The sequence below is a fragment of the Mobula birostris genome, chromosome 4 (assembly GCF_030028105.1).
Source record: "Mobula birostris isolate sMobBir1 chromosome 4, sMobBir1.hap1, whole genome shotgun sequence".
Taxonomy (NCBI): domain Eukaryota; kingdom Metazoa; phylum Chordata; class Chondrichthyes; order Myliobatiformes; family Myliobatidae; genus Mobula; species Mobula birostris.
Window position 1 is genome coordinate 29,309,096 of NC_092373.1, and position 22,811 is coordinate 29,331,906.

The 22,811-nt window shown below is 42.4% G+C and overlaps 1 protein-coding gene across 1 annotated transcript in view; it reads right to left on the minus strand.

Annotated features, from left to right (window-relative positions):
• LOC140196239 (uncharacterized) overlaps nt 1-22,811 on the minus strand; it is a 204,784-nt gene that overhangs the window by 87,671 nt on the left and 94,302 nt on the right. The window contains exons 19-25 of the mRNA XM_072255086.1: nt 19,813-19,891; nt 19,128-19,163; nt 15,465-15,620; nt 10,209-10,301; nt 9,137-9,220; nt 4,818-4,888; nt 3,647-3,835 (exon numbers count right to left, since the gene is read on the minus strand). Of these exons, the coding sequence (XP_072111187.1) occupies nt 3,647-3,835; nt 4,818-4,888; nt 9,137-9,220; nt 10,209-10,301; nt 15,465-15,620; nt 19,128-19,163; nt 19,813-19,891 (708 nt within the window). The remainder of the gene's footprint in view (nt 1-3,646; nt 3,836-4,817; nt 4,889-9,136; nt 9,221-10,208; nt 10,302-15,464; nt 15,621-19,127; nt 19,164-19,812; nt 19,892-22,811) is intronic.

Below are 22,811 nucleotides of genomic sequence, written 5' to 3' on the forward strand. Positions count from 1 at the left end.
AACTGTATCGGTCTCTGCCATTCCCCTGGATTTATCAGCTGCGTGCGGACAGGGAGCCTGCTACAGAGGAAACTGCTGGCTCTCCATATCGTCTCGCCCCGGCTTGCGTATCCCGTAGACAGCTGGGGTGCAACATCTATGGTTGACCTTGACCAATGGAAGACCTTAAATAAAAATACATAAGATAGCTGATATGCATAGATTGACTGTATGTCCATAAAGTGACACTAGTCTGTACATAGATTGAGTGATGGGAAATGATAAAGTAGTGATGGAGATAGTAGGTGAAAGTGCTGATAAGCTTGGGAAAGTAACCGCTTTTGAGTCTGGTGGTCCTGGTCCTGCGTGGATGCTACGTAGCCTTCTCCCTGATGGGAGTAGGACAACCAGTCCATGAGCTGGGTGTGTGGGATCCCTCATGATGTTACTGGCCCTTTTCCAGTGCCTTACTGTATATGCGGGATGTCCTTGGTACCAGTGATGCACTGGGCTCTTTTAACTACCCATTGTGGAGCCTTCCAGTCCGTTGCAGTGCAGATTCTGTACCAAGCAGTCATGCAGCTTGTTAGGGTGCCTTCTGCCGTGCACCTGCAGAGTGGCGTGAGTATGGATGTGCCAAGCCCAGCTCTCTTCAGCCTATTTGGAAAGTAGAGGGATTGGTGAGTTTTCCTGACTGTGTAGGATGTGTTCTGAGACCATGAGAGGTTGCGTGTGAGGTGCACTCCCAGGAGCTGGAAACTGGAACTTCCACTGCTGCCGCCGATGTAAAGGGGGGGTGAGAGTGATGTGAGTACTTCTGAAGTCAATGACTATCTCCTTTGTGTTGTTGGCATTAAGGAAGTGGTTATTTGCCTGGCACCAGGCCTCGAGCTCTTTGCCCTCCTCTCTGTAGGCTGTCTCATCGGGGAACTGTCGAGTCATCAGCGAACCTGACAATGTGATTATTTGGGTGCTTGTCCGTGCAGTCACGTCTGAGCAGAGTGTACAACAATGGGCTCAGCACACCCCCGAGGGGGCTCCCGTGTTAAGGATGATGGGGAGGGAGGTGCAGTTGTGCATCCTGATTACCTGAGATCTGTTATATAGGAACACATTTAAAGAGAACGGCAAATGTGAAGTATGGAATATTGAAATCATATTTAGTTTTATTTCTGATTTTGATATTTGAAACTTTGTGCCAGTTGCTTTGTGAATTCATCCCATCTTCCTTAGGCAGAAACAATGAATCCTATCAGCTGGCCAGTCTTTCCTTAGGGAAAATTTGATTGGCTACTGTGTGTGTGACATCACATTCCAAATCCCCTTGCCTCAGCACTGCAATGCAGAATAGGGAATCTACTCGAGCTTCGATCAAGATTTTTTAGTCCATCCCGGACTCAACCTTAACACTTGGGGAATTTTTAAATTTGCCTTGCTGATAAGGTGCATACACTTTGTAGCTGGTTCCTCAGCATTCTTCACTTTACGTGGTTCCTTGGAGTCGACGTTTTCATTCCAGTTCTGTGGATTCAGCGGTGACTACCGAGGCCAGCGTGGGATTGGGGTGGGAGATGCCAATCCAGCTCCTCCACCCACCGTCACAGCCTGTGATCTGCCCAGACCTGTGTGTAGCTGGGCCCGATACAGTCTTTTGCCTGCTGGAACGGAAGTGCCAAAGATGACACTTTATCTTGAGAGAATGTTTCTTTATTTCGGTCTGCAAGTCCCCTGCCCTTTGTCAGGGGAAATTCAGAGGGGAGCGTCTGACCAATGAGCAAATGGCTGAAGCACGTAGCAGGTTGAAAGTATTGGTGCTATGATCTTAAGTTATTAATAAACTAAAATGATATATGCTAACAAAGAACATATAATACAGGCATACTGTAAATACAAACATTAATTAATAACCAACAGAAAATGGACAATTATCTAAAATATTGATTTAACTTCCCTTTTACCTCTTAGACAATTAATATATGTAATTGATTTACTTGTTTATTATTATTTTTAAAATTTTATTTATTATTGTTATTTTTTTCTCTGCTTAGATTATGTATTCCATTGAACTGCTGCTGCTAAGTTAACAAATTTCACGTCACATGCCGGTGATAATAAACCTGATTCTGATTCTGAATCCTGCTCCTGCTCTCTACGTTCCAGCACAGATTCCTTGTGGATTCTTCAGTGATGAGCTGAGAAACCTGAGAAAGAGTTGTCCCCCACCTGCTCAATGGGCTCGATGGCAAGCAGAGTGGCAGGCCAGTCTGACAGGCTTGGCCCTCCTAATCAGTCCATAATTTCTGCACTTCTGCGTGCCATTGAATCCCGGCCTTGGGCTTCAAAGACCAATTGGTAGAAGCTGGAATGGCTGCTCTTTCAGGTCAGGCTATCAGAAGCAATTTCAGATACTGTGTACCCATGACAAAACGGAGAAGAATAGAGTGCCTTATGTGACATGTGGAAGCCTTAAGATTAAAGTAAAGTAAGGTTGATTTTATTTGTCACATTTACATCAAAACATCAAAACTACAGTAAAATGCATCATTATTACCAATGACCAACACAGTCTGAGGATTGTGTCACCACACTTCTGGCACCAACATAGCATGCCCAAACACAATAACCCTAACATGTCGGTCTTTGGAATGTGGGAGGAAACTGTAGCACCCACGTGGTCATGGGGAGATCATACAAACTCCTTACAGTGGCAGGATTCGAACCTGGATCAGTGATTACTCGCTCTGTGAAGTGATTGTGGTTACAGCTACGCTACCAAGTGACCTTAGGAGGAGGATGGTTTGGTCAGCCAAGACCAAGATTTTAGTCCGGCCTAGAAGAATGAGGAGGGATCATCCATTAGTTTAATAATCACACAGGCCATCATGTGACAATTGATAAAACCTGTTTTGAGCGTATGCAGGTGAGAAAAACAAAACCAGTAGAATTCGGAGAAGCATTTCCAGGAAAGATTCTGAAGAGAAGGCGATGACAGCTGCCTTGGTGGAGAAGGCAGAGAGGGTCATTCACAGTAAAGGTGACACAGGAGAAGGGAATTGGATCAATCAGTGTGCGTCATGGGTAAGATGAGCTTGGAGAGTGTGTGAAGGGAAATGGGGAGAGAAAGTAGAATGGAGCGAGTTCCAAGCCTTGGGTGGAGATGACTTTGAAGGAAGTTTGCTTCCTTGGATTCTGGGTAGATAGGGAATTACAAGGGAAAGACAGATGGAGATATATATAGAGAGATACAGTGGAAAAACAGGCCATTCAGCCCATTGACTCCATACTGACTCTTTTACACTAATCCTAAACTAATCCATTTTTATGCTCCCCACACCATCTGTAGTTCTGCCTAGATTCCACCACACACCTGCACAGCAGGGGCAATTTACAGTGGCCAATTAACCTGCCATCCTTCATTTTTGGGAGGGTGGGAGGAAACCGGAGAACATGGAGTAAACTAACACAATCATGGAGAGAACATACAAATTCCAAATAGGCCACAGGGCCACTGGTGTTGTGGGATAGTGGCTCCACACTGGGCCATTGTGCTGCCATAAAGTCTTTATCTCATTTCACGAGTCATCTGCCTTTTGTCAGGAGGAATTCAGTGTGGAAAATATGACCAGAGAGCAAATGCAAGTAGAAATAACAGGCTGAAAGTACTGACGTTGTCACCCTTAATTCCAGTGGGTCCTTGACGACCTGCTCGACCAGGTGTTCCATCTACTCCTGGTCTTCCTGTAGTTCCAGGGAAGCCCGGATAACCTGGGTTTCCTTTTTCACCTTCTTCGCCGATAGACCCCCAATCACCCTCTGGACCTGGTGCTCCTCTGAAACCAGGAGACCCTGGAGAACCCTAGAATATTTCCATTGGAACAAAATTAACGATGAATGGAAAAAGGCAGAAATTTCATTCAGAGAAAATAATGGCATTATTTTTTGAGGAAACAAATTGCAAGCCTTGTCTTTGAGAGTGCTGCCAGAATACTGTTCTTAATTTTATGACCGGGTGGAGTACACCATTGCTGGGTTACTGTGAAGAACCAACTTTTGTTATCAGCCAACTTCTGTGGGAAGGGTGACATAAAATCATTACAAAATCTTTCATCTTTCAGTGCTGTAGCCTCAGCACGAAGGAAATTGATGAGTCACAAGTTGATGTTGGTTACTTCCTTTTGCTCCACCTTCTGCCATTGCTTTTCAATGTAGCCCCGGTCAGGAATGTGGACTCTTCATTGCCAGTGCCGGAAGTACAACCACAATTAAAGTAGAACTTGTGATGTTATTGATTATTTAACCTGTGTTTTACCACTTAGTAGATGGCTAAACTATCCATTCGGTACTACACATTCAACTTCAGTTTTGATTTGTACTTCTGTACCTGATGATGAAGCAGCCCTGTACAAGGCATGTTCTTGACTAAGACTACATTGAAAGCAATGGGAGAAAGTGGAGCAAAAGAAAAGAGAATTATCATTCATGCCTTCGGAAGCCATTTTAATCAGTTGACTCTCCTTCAGCCTGACTTTAAGGCAATGGGAACTCAACAGAAAGGGGAAGGGCAAATGAAGAGTCATTGAGTCATAGAACACTACAGCACAGAAGCAGGCCTTTTGGCCCATCTAGTCTGTGCTGAACCATTTAATCTGTCTACTCCCATTGACCTGCACCCGAACCATAACCCCCCCAATACCCCTCCCATCCATGTACCTACTATCTAAACTTCTCTTAAGTGCTGAAATTGAAATTGAATCTACCACTTGCGCTGGCAGTTTGTTCCACACTCTCACCTCCCTCCGAGTGAAGAGGTACTCCCCTTAAACATAAGAGAGCCTTACCGGGAAACCAGTCCTTCCATTTTCACCCAGAGAGCCAGGATTTCCCTTTGGGCCTGGAGAGGCGCTCCAACCTAAATGGGAAACAACGCAGATGATGTTCAACAAAGTCAATTCAATGACACAAGCTGATCAGATCATCCACATCATTCTAACTTAGAAGTTAGAAAGATAGTAAACACAAATGAAAAGACATTCTGGGACTTACACGATACGATTTTTGGTTCAGGCACGTTTATTGTTATAAACATACATATACAGGGTATAAATACCAGAAAATTTAATTTTTGCAGCAGCAGACAGTATATCATAAGAGAAGGGCTAACAAAAGTCAACATAAATTAACATAAATTTTACATAACTTACATGTGGCCAAAGAAACAAAACAGCACGAGAGCAAGACTGAGACAGAGAACAAATAGGTTACATACAATTTGTGCAGTTTTTCTCTCTGCACATTAGTGTTTGACGGTCTTTTTCTTAAGTGGGTGCTTTGGATTTCTCTGTTTTGTGGCTGCCTGCAAGGAGACGAATCTCAAGGTTTTATAATATATAACTACTTTGATAATAAGTGTACTTTGAAGGAACTGTTCCTGAAGCAGTCAGTATGTTTCTTCAGGCTGCTGTACCTCCTCCCTGATGGTAGCAATGAGAATGCCTTGGGTGATGGGGTTCTTAATGATGGGCGAAGGCTTTCTGAGGCATTGCCTTTCGAAGATGCCCCTGATGCCAGGGAGTCTAGTGCCCATGATGGAGCTGGCTGAGTTTGCAGCTTTCTGCAGCTTTTTCTAGTAGGATGTTGTCTATAGTACAGCTGTGGATATTTGAGTCTTTGGTGACATATCAAGTATCCTCAAACTCCTAATGAAATATAGCTGCATTTGCGCTTTCTTTGTAATGACAGTATATCAATATATTGGGCTCAGAGTAGCTCTTCAGAGACGCTGACACCCAGAAACTTGAAACTGCTCACCCTTTCCACTGCTGATCCCTCAATGAGAATTGGTGCGAGTTCCCTCAACTTCCCTTCCTGAAGTCCATAATGAAATTCTTGGTCTAGCTGATGTTGAGTGCAAGGTTACAGTTGCAACACCACTCAACCAGCTGATCTATCTCATTCCTGTATGCCTCCTCATCACCACCTGAAATTCTGCCAATGGTTGTGTCATCGGTGTGTCATGGGTGTGGAGAGAATAGAACAGTGGGCTAAGCATGCATCCCTGAGGTGCGCCAGGGCTGATTGTCAGCAAGGAGGAGAAGTTAATTCCGATCCCCACCAAATGTGATCTCCTGATGAGGAAGTCAAGGATCTATTTATAGAGGGAGGTACAGAGGCCCGGGGTTTAGAGTTTGTTGATTAGTACTGAGGATACTGAGCTGTAATCAGTGAACAGCAGCATGACGTACAGTAGGTATTACGATTGTCCAGGTGATCCAAGCCTGAATAGAGAGCCAGTGAGATTGCATCCCCTGTAGACCTATTGTGGCAAAGGGATAATTGCAGCAGGTCCAAGTCCTTCCTTAAGCAGGAGTTCATTCTGCTGATGATAAGCCTCTCAAAGCACTTCATCACAGTAGATGGTGATAGTCATTGAGGCAGCTCACCCTGCTCTTCTTGGGCACTGGTAAGACTGTTGTCCATTTGAAGCAGTTGGGAAACTCTAACTACAGCAGTGAGAGATTGAAGATGTCCCAACACTCCTGCCAGTTGGTTGGCACAGGTTTTCAGTACCCTACCAGGTACACCATCAGGGCCCAATGCCTTGCGAGGGCTCACCTTCTTGAAAGGCGTTCTGACGTCAGCCTCTGAAACAGAGATCACAGGGCCACCAGATCCTACAGGATACGCACAGGGGTAGATTTAATCTCCCTTTGAAAGCTTGCATAAGAGGCATTGAATTCATCTGGCATGACACATCACAGCCATTCATAATGTTAAGTTTCCCCTTGTTGGAAGTAATGGCCTGCAGATCTTGTCAGAGCTGACGTACCTCTGATTGCATCTCTAACTTCAATTGGAATTATTTTTTCACTCTTAGTCTTCTGTAGTTCACACCTGGACTCCTTGTATCACCAGTCTTGAATGCCACAGCTATAGCCTTCTGTAGACCACGAACCTTCTGGTTCATCCACGGCTTTTGGTTTGGGTACGCCTGGTATGCTCTCAAAGGCCCACACTCATCCACACAGGTACTGATGGTGACAACTGTGATATATTCATTCAATTCGAAGATGAATCTCGGAATATCGTTCAGTGCACTGACTCAAAGCAGTCCTGTAAGCCCTACTCCACCTCCCTTGACCATAGCTTCTTGGTCCTCACCACTGGTGCTGCGATGACCTACTTTGTTTAAATTTCAAAGTTCAAAGTAAATTTATTATCTAAGTACATATACATTATCATATATAGCGTTGAAATTCATTTTCTTGTGGGAAAACAGAGTAATTACACTTAATGTAATAGAATCAATTAAAGGCCACTCCCAGCAGGACAGACAAGAACCAAAGCACAAATAAATAAAACAACAAGCTGTTCCAATACAAAAAGAAATAGAAAATAAACAAAGAAATAATAATAATAATAATAATAACAATAATAATAATAAATAAATAAGCAATGTATTGAGAACATGAGATGAAAAGTCCTTGAAGGTGAGTGCATAGGTTGTTGGAACAGTTCATTGCTGGGACGAATAAAGTTATCGCCTTTGGTTCAAAAGCCTGATGGTTGAGGGGTAACAACTGTTCCTGTGCCTGGTGGTGCAACTCCTGAGAATCCATGTACCTGCTTCCTGATGGCAGCAGCGAGGAGAGAGCATGACCTGGATGATGGATGCTGCTTTCCTATGGCAGCACTCCATGTAGATTTGCTCAATGGTGGGGAGGCTTTTTCCTGTGATGGACTGGGTCATATCCACTACTTTTTGTAGACTTTTCCGTTTAGAGTATTGGTGTTTCCATACCAGGCCATGATACATCCTGTCAATGTACTCTCCACCACAGCCCTATAGAAGTTTGTCAGAATTTTAGGTGACGTTCCGATTCCTTGCAAACTTCTAAGAAAGTGGAGGCACTGACTTGCTTTCTTTGTAATGGCATTTACGTGCTGGACCCAGGACATATCTTCTTAAATAATAACACTGAGGAATTTAAAGTTGCTGACCCTCTCCAGTTCTGATCGCCTGATAAGGACTGGCTCATGGCCCCCCGGTTTCCTCCTCCTGAACTCAATTACAGTCTCGTTGGCCTTGTCGACTTTGAGTGAGAGGTTGTTGCGGTGGCAACACTCAGCCAGTGTCACTGCTAACTGCACATCCTCTGTGTTCTACCCTTCCTCACATGGGCTTCGTTCTTCTTTGCTTGGTCTTCAGTCAGTGAACTCTCACTCCCCACCCCCCCATCCCCAGGTGGTAGGGAATACACTAAATCAATTATTTACCACAGACTTGTGCCTCACATCTATTACCTCAGCATTCAACCACTTCCAAAATTCAACCTTCCTCCTTCCTCAAATTTAATTGAAATCAGAATGAAAAAAATGCTATTCACCCTCCCTGCCTTTCATATTCTTGATTGTTTTTTCTCATCTTTCTCCGTAACTACAAATTTCCTCAACTAAATTGTTCACATTTCCAAGTGACAAAAAAGTAAAAGTGGCCATGGGCATCCAGTTTGCTTTAGACTTTAGTTCTAAATTTGCAATTAAAAAGGATTTATTTCATCTTTTTGAAATGAATAAAATGTATCATCTGTTCAATACAATCGTGTCACTTGTAGCTCAAGCTCCCTATGCTAAGAAGTATTCTTTTATTCATTGTCAGATTGGGGATCGATTGTTAGGGGGAGGATCGAAAGGAGGGGATTAGGATTTAGAAATGAATCATTTTAAGATGCATCTCTTATATTTCAATTTTGTGTGTTTATTGCCAAGGCTATTTTGAATTGAGAATACTATAGAAATTAGAACACCACAACACAGTACAGGCCCTTTGGCCCAGAATGCTGTACTGATGTTATAAGTCTAAGATCTGTCCAACCCTTCCTCTGACATGACCCTCCATTTTTCTATCCTCCATGTGCCTAGTTAAGAGAGTCTTAAATGTATCTGCCTCTTCCACCACGCCCGGCAGTGTGCTCCATGTGCTCACAACTCACTTAACTCTGATATCCCACCCCCCGCCCGATACTTTTCTTCAATCACCTTAAAATTATAAAATGCATTGGGTTACATTTCCTTTGCAGATGAAGCACAATATATAAACCAGCAAGTAATTACACAGGTAAAGGCATTTACATGTATCAGATCTAAATTAATGTTTTACCAGGTTCTCCAGGAGGGCCAGGGGACCCCGGCGGGCCAGGAATTGGAACATCATCGCATCGATCACAGGGTTCACCTTTATCACCTGTAATCACACAATCAATGAGTTAAATTTTCCTTTCAAAAGCATGGGTGAGCTGGGGTTATATTAAATTGCAAAGAACTAAACACAAACTGAATCCTCATATTTTTACAGCAAACTGGTTAGTTATTGAAGTTCTAAAATATGGTTACTGTATTAAAAGATAGAATGATACCTGCTTTAACAGTTATCCTGGTCCTAAACCCCAAGCGGCCATAATTTCCAGCCTTTGGGAAACAAGAGCTAAAAGTAGCCAGCCACAAGGGGCTGAATCCATGGTATAGTCTCTGCATCTGCCACTCTCCTTTTGGGTCAGGATTATTAGGAGAACCTCTTGCATCCTTGTTGAAATTATGTGACCCATCCCCTCCACTTTCTCTCCGAAAGACTTCCAACCTCTTCAGCATTGGATGCTTGACCACAATCTGCTCCCCACACAACACCCCCACCCCCCAACCTTCTGAAGCAATGCTTGCTCAAGCAGACTTAATACAATCAAGACAACCCTGGTCTCTACCAGGGCACCCAATACCAAATTGGGACCCCGGTCACGATCAACATATATCTCTGTCACCAATCTACAACTGCTTTCCCTCCCAAGTTTAGTGACTCTATAAACTCAACTGCTTCCCCCTATTTCTTTAGAAATTAATCAAAGGAAGGTTTTGCCTGTTATTATTATTATGTAATCAACAGTGGGCAAACAGTGAGTTGAAGTCAGAGAGGGACAATAGCTCAGTACCAGGCTTTTTGACCCATCAAATCCATGCTGACCATCAACCGATTTACACCGATCCCACATTCATTGCTTTTTTTATTTCAATTTTGATCTTCGTAATTTAAAAAAATAGTGAGAAACAAAAATGTGAAGAAGTTTCAAATTAGAGAAGAGTGCATCACCACTGTCCGCATAGCGGCCTGTCTTTTGCCTGTTTTAACCTTTTATAAGTAGCAACAGGTGTGAATCAATGCACAAATACCATTGGATTACCTTTGTATCCACTTGGACCTTTAAAACCATCAACACCCCTCGGTCCAGGGGAGCCTGGTCTTCCCGGTTCCCCTTTTAAGAAGATAAGGTCACCTGAAAAAGATTACTCAGAATGTTTCATGCCGCCTTCAGAGGGAAGGAAATTTGCTTCCTACAATATGTTTCCCTCCCTCACCTTATCTCCTTATCTGCCCATCACCTCCCTTTGGTGTTCCTCCCCCTTCCCTTTCTTCCATGGCTTTCTGTCCTCTCCTATCAGATTCCCCCTTCTCCAGCCCTTTATCTCTTTCACCAATCAACTTTCCAGCTCTTTATCACCCCTCCTCCCCACCCCCACTGGTTTCACCTATCACCTTGTGTTTCTTCCTCCCCTCCCCTCACCTTCTTCCTCTGACTCCTCATCTGTCTTTCCAGTCCTGATGAAGGGTCTCAGCTCAAAACGTCAACTGCTTACTCTTTTCCATAGATGCCGCCTGGCCTGCTGAGTTCCTCCAACATTTCGTACATGTTGGTTTGGTTTTCCAGCATCTGCGGATTTTCTTGTGCTTGCGTCCTTACAAACCCATTTCTCTACCAGTCCTCTCTCCTATACTTTGATTGATCTCACACTGATTTCTACAGCCTTAATGTCACACTTTAGGCATGCTCCTGGCAGATTGTGAATGTGTCAATCAAAAGGGGTTGAGTTGGATCCGGGATCAGCCATGATGGAATTGCAGAGCAGACTCAATGGGCTGAATAGCCTAATTCTGCTCCTATATCAGCAAGAGGCCTGGCTGATGGCCTCTCCGAGATCTGGAGAACTGAAAGTGGAGGGTGAGTATCATACATGAATTGCTAAAGTGCATGTCAGGGATGGCTCCATGAGAAAATGGCATCAAAGGTTTAGGAACTGTAGAATGTGACTGGTGCAACTGTGAAGAGAAATTTGTAAACCGATGAGTATTTTTTGTGGCTTGGCATTGGCATATTATTGTCACAAGTTCAAAAGTAGAGTGAAAAACTTAGTTTTACAAGCCATCCATACAGATCATTTCAGAACATAAGCTGTTTGATGTAGTTTGAGAGGATAGCAATAAGACACTGCAGAATATAGTGTTATTGTTAAACTTACAGAGGAAGTGCCATGGTTCAATTTAATGTCAGAGAATGCATCCAGTATACAACCTGAAATTCTTACTCTTCAGAGACATCCACGAAACAGAGAGAGAAAAAAACAATGAATGAATGAGAGAAAAAAATGTTAGAACCCCAAAATGTAGTGCAGTTAGACAATATCGTGCAAGGGTTATGATAAGGTAGACTGTGAGGATAAGGATTCATCTTCAATGTATAAGAAGTCAATTCAAGAGTCTTATAACAGTGGGATAGAGGTCTCCTTGAATCTGGTGGAAGCTATTGTATCTTCTGCTCAATGGAAGGAGGGAGAAGAGGGAACATGCATCATGAGGGGTATTTAGTTATGCGGTTTGCTTTTACAAGGCAGTGAGAAAAGTAGACGGGGAGGGGAGGCTGGTTTTCATGATGGGCTGAGTTGTGTTGATAACCCTCTGAAATCAGGACAGAGCAGTTGCCATACCAAGTGCTAATGCATCCGGACAGGATGCCTTCGATGGTGCATCAATAAAAATTGGTGAGGGTTGACAGGAACATGGAAATTTCCTTGGAATTGGGAAGAGTTGGAATGAATGGGAGTGAACTCAGTGTTGGGTAGAGAACAATAAATGTAAAAACCATGACAGCTTGTAAATCTACGGGGGGAGGTGGGTAGGTGGGAGGTAAAATCATAAGATATAGGAGTCGAATTAGGTCATTCAGCCCATTGAGTCTGCTCTGCAATTCCATCATGGTTGATTCTGGATCCCACTCTACCCCATACACCTACCTTCTCGCCATATCCTTTGATGCCCTGACCAATCAGGAAATGGTCAACTTCCACCTAAAATATACCCACAGAATTGGCCTTCACCGCAGTCTGTGGCAGAGTATTCCACAGATTCACTACTCTCTGGCTAAAACAAAAACTCTCCTTACCTCTGTTCTAAAAGGTCTCCAATCCTGAGGCTGTGCTCTCTAGTTCTAGATACCCCCACCATAGGAAACATCCTGTCCACATCCACCCTATCTAGTCCTTTCAACATTCGGTAGGTTTCAATGAGATCCCCCTGCATTCTTTTAAATTCCAATGACTACAGGCCCAAAGCTGCCAAACAGTCCTCATATGTTAAAATTTTCATTCCCAGAATCATCCTCGTGATTCTCCTCTGGACTTCCTCCGATGTCAACACACCCTTTCTGAGATATGGGGACCAAAACTGTTGATAAGACCCCAAGTGCAGCCTGATTAGTGTCTTATAAAGCCTCAGCATTATCTCCTTGCTTTTGTATTCTATTCCTCTTGAAATAAATGCCAGTATTGCATTTGCCTTCTTTACTACATGCACAACCTGTAAATTAACCTTCTGAGAGTCTTGCATGAGGACTTCTAAGTCCCTCTGCACCTCTGGTGTTTGAACCTTCTCCCCATTTAGATAACAGTCTGCACTATTGTTTCTTTTACCAAAATGCATTATCATACATTTTCCAACACTGTATTCCATCAGCCACTTTTTTGCCCATTCTTCCAGTTTGTCTAAGTCCTACTGCAATTGAATTGCTTCCTCAGCTCTACTTACCCCTCCACATATCTTCATATAATCCACAAACTTGGCCACAAAGCCATCAACTCCATTATCCAAATCGTTGACAAATAATGTGAAAAGTAGCGGTCCCAATACCGACCCCTGGGGAACACCACTAGTCACTGGCAGCCAACCTGAAAAGGCCTCTTTTGTTCCTACCCATTGCCTCCTGTGTGTCAGCCATTCCTCTATCCAAGCCAGTATCTTTCCTATAATGCCATAGCAGTTTGTCTTGTTAAGCAGCCTCATGTGTGGCACTTTATCAAATGTCATCTGAAAATCCAAGTAAATGACATCCACTGTCTCTCCTTTGTCCACCCTGCTTGTTACTTCCTTGAAGAACTCTAACAGATTTGTCAGACAAAATTTCCCTTTAAAGAAACCATGCTGACTTTGACTTATTTTATCATTAGTCTCCAAGTGCCCCGAAACTTCATACTTATTAAAAGACCCCAACACCATCCCAATCACTGGGGTTAGGCTAACTGGCCTATAAGGTCCTTTCTTTTGCCTTCCTCCCTTCTTAAAGATTGGAGTGACATTTGCGATCTTCCAGTCCTCTGGGACTATGTCAGAATCAAGTGATTCTTGAAAGATCATGACCAATGCATCCATTATCTTTTCAGTAACCTCTCTCAGGACTCTGGGATGTAGTCCAACTGGTCCAGGTGACTTATCCACCTTAAGACCTTTGAGTTTGCCTTGCACATTTTCCATTGTAATAGCAATGGCACTTACTCCTGCTCCCTGACACTCACGGACCTCTGGCATACAGTTAGTGTCTTAGTCATAGTCATAGTCATAGTCATACTTTATTGATCCCGGGGGAAATTGGTTTTCGTTACAGTTGCTCCATAAATAATAAATAGTAATAGAACCATAAATAGTTAAATAGTAATATGTAAATTATGCCAGAAAATTATGAAATAAGTCCAGGACCAGCCTATTGGCTCAGGGTGTATGACCCTCCAAGGGAGGAGTTGTAAAGTTTGATGGCCGTAGGCAGGAATGACTTCCTATGACGCTCTGTGTTGCATCTCAGTGGAATGAGTCTCTGGCTGAATGTACTCCTGTGCCCACCCAGTACATTATGGGAGACATTGACCAAGATGGCATGCAACTTAGACAGCATCCTCTTTTCAGACACCACCGTCAGAGAGTCCAGTTCCATCCCCACAACGTCACTGGCCTTACGAATGAGTTTGTTGATTCTGTTGGTGTCTGCTACCCTCAGCCTGCTGCCCCAGCACACAACAGCAAACATGATCGCACTGGCCACCACAGACTCATAGAACATCCTCAGCGTCGTCCGGCAGATGTTAAAGGACCTCAGCCTCCTCAGGAAATAGAGATGGCTCTGACCCTTCTTGTAGACAGCCTCAGTGTTCTTTGACCAGTCCAGTTTATTGTCAATTCGTATCCCCAGGTATTTGTAATCCTCCACCATGTCCACACTGACCCCCCTGGATGGAAACAGGGGTCACTGGTACCTTAGCTCTCCTCAGGTCTACCACCAGCTCCTTAGTCTTTTTCACATTAAGCTGCAGATAATTCTGCTCACAATTCTGCTCACAATTCTGCTTCCACAGTGAGGACTGAAGGAAAGTACTTACTAAGTTCATCTGCCATTCCTTTGTCCTCCATTACGACCCCACCAGCATCATTTTCCAGTGGTCCAATATCAACTTTTACCTCCCTTTTAATATTTATACAACTGAAAAAACTTTTGGTATTCTGCTTTATATTATTGGCTAGTTTGCCCTCATATTTCATCTTTTCCCTTCTTACAGCTTTTTTAGTTGCCTTTTGTTAGATTTAAAAAATGTCCCACTCACTTTTGCTACATTATATGTCCTTTATTTTGCTTTATGTAGTCTCTAACTTCCTGTGTCAGCCATGGTTGCCTAGCCCTGCCATTTGAGACCAAATTTTGTGGGACATATTCATTGTGATATTGATACATGTGACTTATGCTTCTCCCTTTCAAATTGCAGTATGAATTCAATCATTTAACGATCACTGCCTCCTAATCCTTTGATGTTAAGCTCCCAACTGTGGCTTTCTTTCAGCCACGACTCAGTGATGCCCACAATGACATACCGACCAATCTCTAATTGTGCTACAAGTCCATTCACCTTATTCCAAATGCTACACACATTTAAATATAGCACCTCCAGTCCTGCATTCTTCACCCTTTTGAATTTTGCTTCTGTAGTACAATTAACTCTTTGCTCTGTCTGCATTCGTACCCAATCATTGGCTTGTCAATACACAAATATTTGGCTGCCTCCACCATAGGTCAGAACTGACAAATACCATCCACCGTGTCAATTTTGTTACAGTGGCTTGTTGAAATGAAGCAGATGAAGGAGGATACATTCAAGCTACCAGAACCTTTTGTAGGTTAACACAAATTGTGGACATATACATCCAGTGCCATTAAAGTATAAAGCAATGCCCCTATTAGCAATGCACAATGAAAAAAGTGGACATCTGTGTTCAAAGTGAAAAAGACCACAAGACATAAGGCAGAATGAAGTCGTTCACCCTATTGATAGCAATGGAAATATTATACCTGGTGGGCCCTGTGGACCAGGAGGGCCTTCGGGTCCTGGAAAACCTGGAGGACCCCGAATGCCAAACATAATCTCCCCAGGGATTCCTTTGTCCCCTTTCTGACCCTTAGATCCAGGATATCCAGATTGACCTGGAAACCCATTTCCGGGAATTCCTGAAAGAATGAGGGAACAGATACTCATGCATTTTAATGTACTACACATCACACTTAGCATACTTTCCTCATAACACGACAGTGTGACTCTTGCCAAAACACGAGCAATACAATCCTATAATAGAGTATGGATTATTTATCCTTGAGCACTGAAATTTGAAATATCTAACTGCCAGGGAATGAAAACTTCACAGAGCCTGCCCTGTGAGTTAGAGGTGTTTTAATGAGACCATCTCTCATTTTCCTAAACAGAGAATCTTTTAGCCAGGATGAAATGTGAAAATATTAGTGTTCTGGCTCTCAGGAGCCCTCCGCTTGTATTTATTGGTTAATTAAAGCAGGCAGAATGATGTCCAGTGGATCATGAAGAAGACCGCAGTTGCTGGAATCTGGACTGATGAAAAGACTCTGACTTAAAATTTAACTTTCTATTTCACTGCACAGATGCTGCCTGACCCACTGAGTTCCTTCAGCAGCTCTTGTTTTTTTTTTTGCCAAGGATCATGAATGTGACCCCTGATACGTCAGCTGGTGAGCAGATAATGAAGCAGGTTCAGTTTTCCAGCCTGCTTAAACACCGAGAAACATGTGCTGTCTAATCTCTTTCTAAGGGAACTCGATGTCCTTCCTATCTTAAGTTGCAAAAATTTGTCTTCCCGCTGAGCCAGTACCTTATGAATGATTTAAAATGAAGCTTGAATAATTTCACTGTAGCAAATGCCATATAAAATGATCAAAAATATAGAAAGAAGTTATGCATCCCAATAAAGGAAAGTAAAATGATTTGAGAAAACAAAACAGGAAAGACTGACTGTGAAAATGACATCACATTGGACTGCAGTTAAACACTTGAGAGCAGCTTTCATCTTCTATTTTAGAGTGGTGCAATGTTTATCAGTCAACGTAACTTGAGTGTCATGAATGATCAAGGACATCTTGTAGTATATTTAATATTTCAGTAGTATTTGAGTAATATTGTAAACATATTGTTTGATTATGCATTCTTTGTTGTTTACATAATTCATTATAGTTTTAATGTAAAAGTACGCAAACAGCATACGTTATCATGCCACCAACGTCATAAGTGCACATCTCAGTAGAGTAAAAACTAAACTAAAAGTTTACACGTTATTCCCATCTCTGTGTTTTTCCTTTTGATTAGTTTTATGTTTTAGAGTTACAAAACATAACACACTATACATACTTCCAGTGTTAATTACATTTCCTGTCACAATGTTATGTTTGTACAAAGACTTGCCATAAAATTCTAGTCTCTGCTTCTACACAGTTTTAGAAAATAAATACTGAACCTCAAATTTTATTCACTCATGAAAAATACAAGGAGATTGGAGAAAAGTATGGGGTTAGTTCCTTACACAGAGAATGCTGGATGCGTGGAACGCCCTGCCAGGTTGGTAGTAGAGGTAGATATGTTAGGGACATTTAAGAAACACTTGGCTAATAGAAAAATGGAGGGTTATGTTAATGGGAAGGGTTTGATTGATTTTAGAGTAGTTAAAAATGTCGGCACAACATTGTGGGCTGAAGGGCCTGTATTATGCTGTAATGTATTATGTACTAATGATTTACTCTTTCTAAGCAGAAGAATAACTTTTAAGTGGTAATAAATTGAAAAGGGTTGGTATTCAGAGAGACCTGGATTTTCTTGTACAAGAATCAGTAAACATACAGATACAGCAAGCAATTAACAAGGCAAAGGCTACTTTGCCCTTTATTGTAAAAGAATTTGAATACAAGAGTAAAGACGAAAGATGTTTCATTGCAATTATATAGAGCCCGGTAAAACAGGACCTGGAGGACTATTTGCTTGCCCTGTCTAAGGAAGGATATATTTGTAATAGATGGGAATGTGAATAAAATGCACCATATTAATTGATTGATTGATTGATTTACTTATTTGTTTAAAGATACAGCATGGTGTAGTCCCTTCTGGGCCTTTGAGCCATGTCACACCAGTAACACCCGATTAACCCTAACTTAATCACAGGACAATTTACAAAGACCAATTAACCTATCCAGTACATTTTTGGACTGTAGGAGGAAGCCGAAGGACCTGGAGAAGACCCATGCATTCCATGGGAAGAACGCTCCGAGACTTCTTACAGAACAGTGCCAGAATTGAACTCTGAATTCTGGAATGCACGGATCTGTCGTGCTGTGCTACGCTGGGGCGGCATGCTTAATGTATGATGAGATTAAGCAGAAAGGGTCCATGCTCTTTAGCGTTTAAAAGGAAAAGTGATTTCACAAAATCCTGACCAAATGCTTTCAGCAGCTCAGAAGGCTTCTGTGGAACGAGAATCTGAGTTAACATTTCCAGTTAAAACACTTCTATCTGAAGTGGTAACCAAGGGTCTTTCAGATGAAACCAAAACTCCATTTCTCTTCCCACAGACAATGCCTGACCTGTTGAGTGTTTCCAACATTACTCCTAGCTTTCTTTCAGATTTCCAGCATCTGTAGTTCATTTACTTTTTATATTTCCCACAGGGCAACTGCCATGCTGTTACTTCCTTTAGCTTCGACATTCACAATCAAAGTTCACTCTCCTGAATCATGGGTTGGCCATACATGACAAAAAGCTCCTTCACCTAGAACTTTACTCTTTGGACATCCCTACCCAAAAGGACAGTCATTGAATATACTTATGACAGAAATTGATTAATTTGTGGATATTTAGGGAATTGAGGAACGTAGGGATAACGCAGTAAAGTGGCACTGAGACAAATGACTAAGGAGAAAGAACGAACTTTATCCAGCATATCCATTCACAATATACAACAGGAATTTGTTGGTCAGGGTGCAACATGCGACAATACACAACATTCAAAAATTATAAAGAATAAAGAATTATATAAAATATGGAAACACATATAAATAAAAGACCTAATAAAATTAGAAGTTAAAGGACAGATGTAGAATAAAATGTGCAAAAATAAATAAATACCAGCAGTATTTACAATGTAAACAGCATTATATATGTAGGTGGCTTAAAGTGTCTGTAGTGTGGTGCAGTGGTGGGGGTAATAGATAGGGAGGAGTGGAGGGAGCTAACTAAATGCTTAATCCAATTAACTGCTTGAGGAAAGAAACATTTAAGATGGTGTAAAGATTTTGGATTTTGTTTTAATAACCCTATAGCACTTTTCAGAGGGGAGCTTTTGGAAAAGGCAGTTTGCAAGGAGGGTGGGGTCCACAAAGAATTTTCCTGCCCACTTCTTTGTCCTGGATGTGGTTGTGTGACACAGCAATCATGAGGGGCTAAGTGGCCTCCTCGTCCTCCTCCTATTTCTTACATTTCTTTGTTCTCATAAAATGCATCAATAACTTTATATTAATGTTTCCTCTTTACTTTTTCTTCAGCATGGGTTTTGCTCATTGTTGTTTAAAGTAATTTGCCAACACTAACTGAAATTAAAGAGCTTCATCTGGTGTTAATAGGGTTCAATACCCAACTTCTCAGTGGAGCAAAATGTGTTCTCTTACCTGGTTCACCTGGAAGGCCACGCAGGCCTACTTCACCTGTAGAGTCAGAAATAAATAAGTTGTTTCATAGTTATCAAAAATATTATGCGATTAAGCCAAAATAAAGAAACTTGCCTGAATGGCTCAAAATTTCAACTTTTTATTAAATTTAATGGCCAAAAACGCATAAGTATTATAAGAGCTTATGAGTATTAAAAGTATAAGAGCTTATAAGTATTAAAAGTCACCTAAGTTTAAGGATATGGAATTGTTTATGTACTATTCAGTTGCTGAACATCATACTTGCCTCGGCTCCAATTTAAGCCTAGCTCTGGGCACAGTTAGTGCCTCACCCCTGACTTTATCCACAATGCCATCCCGAGCTTCAGGTATAACTGAAGCTATGCCTTTTGTGTTTCTCAATATCTGCGTTCAAAGAAACCTGGTTATGCTTGTTTTTTTTTTACTTCTTTGTTACTAAGGTCTTTCGTCACCAAACCCATTATAGAATGAAAGGAGGCAGAATGGCATCTTTCCAGGATGCAAGTTGTATGATGATCTAATGGAAGAAATGTAAAACTGAATGTGACATCTCCCCTATGTTTCTTTAAGTGCACCCTTCAAACTTGCATCCTCTGTAATCTAGCTCAATAAAAGCAGTTGAAGAATGGAGTCACTGATGTGGAAGGAATTTAGCAAACATCACCGGGCAATCCTGGCTGTCCTTTTGGTCCTGGTTTCCCTGGCTCGCCTTGTACACAGGGGTGATCGTCTGCTTCTTGATCCTGTCACGGACATAAAAGGCACGCAGTCACTACAATACCATACAGTGAGGTGGTGCTGGATGTAGAGTCTTGGATTTCTGTCAAAGTTGTACTGCTTCCTGGGATAATGTGGTAGGCTGAATCAGGATCATAATCATGAGGCACCTTTCACTCTGAACTCCCCCATCTCACCCCCACACCCCGGCACACACCACAGCGATTTAATGCTTCTTAATTACAGGTAACGTGGATTCTGTCAGTTTAAGGGCTGCATGGTGTATACAAAGCGCATCTGAATACTGATCCATGGCTGCTGAAAAGTTTCCTGTGCTTTGCGCTGGACCACCATGAAAGTCAGAGTCATCAAACATTCCTGAGCTGACTGGGGAGGGTTGCAAAATGTAAGCAGAAAGCGGCAAGCACCACTCTCAAAATATAATGCGCAGTGTCTTTTAGTTGTTTAGCCCAGCAGGAAACTTGCTTTCATTCACTCTGGCGGCTACCAGAAACTCGCTGACTTGGCAATGTCACAGAGGGGCCCAGCAAAAGATCAAAATGCTGCAAATCCTGGTAAATTATCCTGTGCCAGGCGCTGGCAGTCAACTCTGCTTCAGAATGGTGAAAGGATGCTCGGGGGCAGCCAGCCCTGTGGCTGGAGCTCTATCTGCCCCTGCGCGAGCAGGTGAGAAAGGGGCTTGCTTTCATGTTTTCTTTTTGTTTCTGCTGTTGTTGCTTGTACTGTTCTGCAGAGCACAGTGGGGATTCTATGTTGGCGCCAGAATGTGTGGCGAACCTTGCGGGCTGCCCCCAGCATGCCCTTAGGTTGTGTTGGTTGTTAATGCAAACGGTATGTTTTACATGTATGGTAAATAAATGAATCTGAAGATGAGATGATATGGGAGATTTTTAAAAAATAAAACCCATCTATGGCACTTATATGCATCTGATGAACAATTGAAATGGTTATAAAGCATCTGAAGTATTATCATTTGTCCAAAGTTTGCCATGAATTTGTCCTTGCAAGTCATTAGCTGTTTTAGGTCATGAAATTACCAGTAATCAAGCAATTCCTCTTAACAAGAATTGTTATACTTGTGATGAAAGCTGTCGGTTTACATTGATTAATACTGCCCCATCCCTTTTTGTGTAGCCCCTGGCCTGACTCATGTTTTATCCAAAAAAGTGCAAAAACCTGGATCAAGTGAAGTGCCTGGCATCTGTGATGAAAAGGCTTGCACAACATCTCTCACTTGTACTGACTGTATCTGGCACCATTCAGTTGTCCAAAGTCCATCAAACATATACAGAAATCCTAGGCACCTATATATAACTAGGGTAATAACTTTATATATTGCACCGTACTGGTGCCACAAAAGAAACAAATTTCATGAAACACACATAAAAGTTGCTGGTGAACACAGCAGGCCAGGCAGCATCTCTAGGAAGAGGTACAGTCGACGTTTCGGGCCAAGACCCTTTGTCAGTTCGAAGGGTCTCGGCCCGAAATGTTGGCTGTACCTCTTCCTAGAGATGCTGCCTGGCCTGCTGCGTTCACCAGCAACTTTTATGTGTGTTGCTTGAAATTCCAGCATCTGCAGATTTCCTCGTGTTTGCGTTTTTAAATTTCATGAATATGTGAGTGATGATAAACCTGATTCTGATAGGGGTCTCTTTTGTGGACTAAGAGTGGGAAGGGGGCACAGAGAGGGGAATCCTGGTTGGGAAAAGGGAAAGGGGAGGGAGCAAGAAGCATCAGAGAGACATTCTGTAATGATCAATAAACCAATTGTTTGGAATCAAGTGACATTGCCTGGTGTCTCAGGGTTGGGTGTGTCTGCACCCGTGCCACTGCCCACCCCTGACAATCCTTCTCTGCCACCTGTCCCACACCACTCCCGTCGCTCTCCATTACTCACCATTCCCAACATCCTTTGCTCCCGCCGCACTTACAAACTCTCTTTCCGCTCCACGTTGACAAATACAGTACTGTGCAAAAGTCTTAGACACCCTAGCTATATGTACGTGCCTAAGACTTTTGCACAGTATTGTAACCCCATTTTCTGCTTTTTTGCTAAACCTTAAACAGAACACCTGGTCTCAAACCATTTTGACCAATTAAACCATTCGTCACCAGCAGAGGCCATTCAACCCACTGGGATTGTGCAAGCACTGAGTCAACTATCCTTTTATTGAAGATACCAGAGAGCAGCAGAGGGGTTCATATACTAATGTCACAGGATGATACATCTGTGAAGAACCTGGCAGGAGATGTTGTGGAACTACATTGTTGTTTTGGTCTAAAAGCTGTGCTATGTCCCTTGTGATTTAAATAAAACACTTTTCCTTCAATGAAGCCCAACAAGGTAATTGGTCAGCACACGTTTTTGGCATTCCGTTTATTCTTCCACGGCAGTTGTCAGAACCTGTTTTCTGGTACCAGATATAAGAGCAGAATTGGGCCACTCAGCCCATCGAGTCTGGTCTGCCATTCAATCATGGCTGATTTTTTTCTAACTCCGTTGTCCTGCCTTCTCTAGATCCAAGATTGAGAATTCCTTTATTGGCAAAGAATGTATAAAATTACACAACTTTGAGATTTGTTTGCTGACAGGTAGCCACAAAACAAAAAACCCAAAAGATCCTAATTAAAGAAAAAGAAGAATAAAAATAAAAATAAAAGACCAACACTCGCTGCGCAAGAGAAAGAAAAAATACAAATCATGCAAGCAATTGAAGAAAACAGCATTCTGAACCAAAAATGAGCCCTGAGAGCTGAACCCTGGAGCAGCCCAAAGTAGGCCCAAAGCCTCGCTTATCAGTTCATCATATCAGCGGGCACGGAGCAAGCCGCTGGGGCAGTCTTCATAGCCTCAGCACCACGGAGATGACCATCGCGAAGAATGAGCAAAATTGGCTTTCGTCCTGACTAACATCCTGTCTA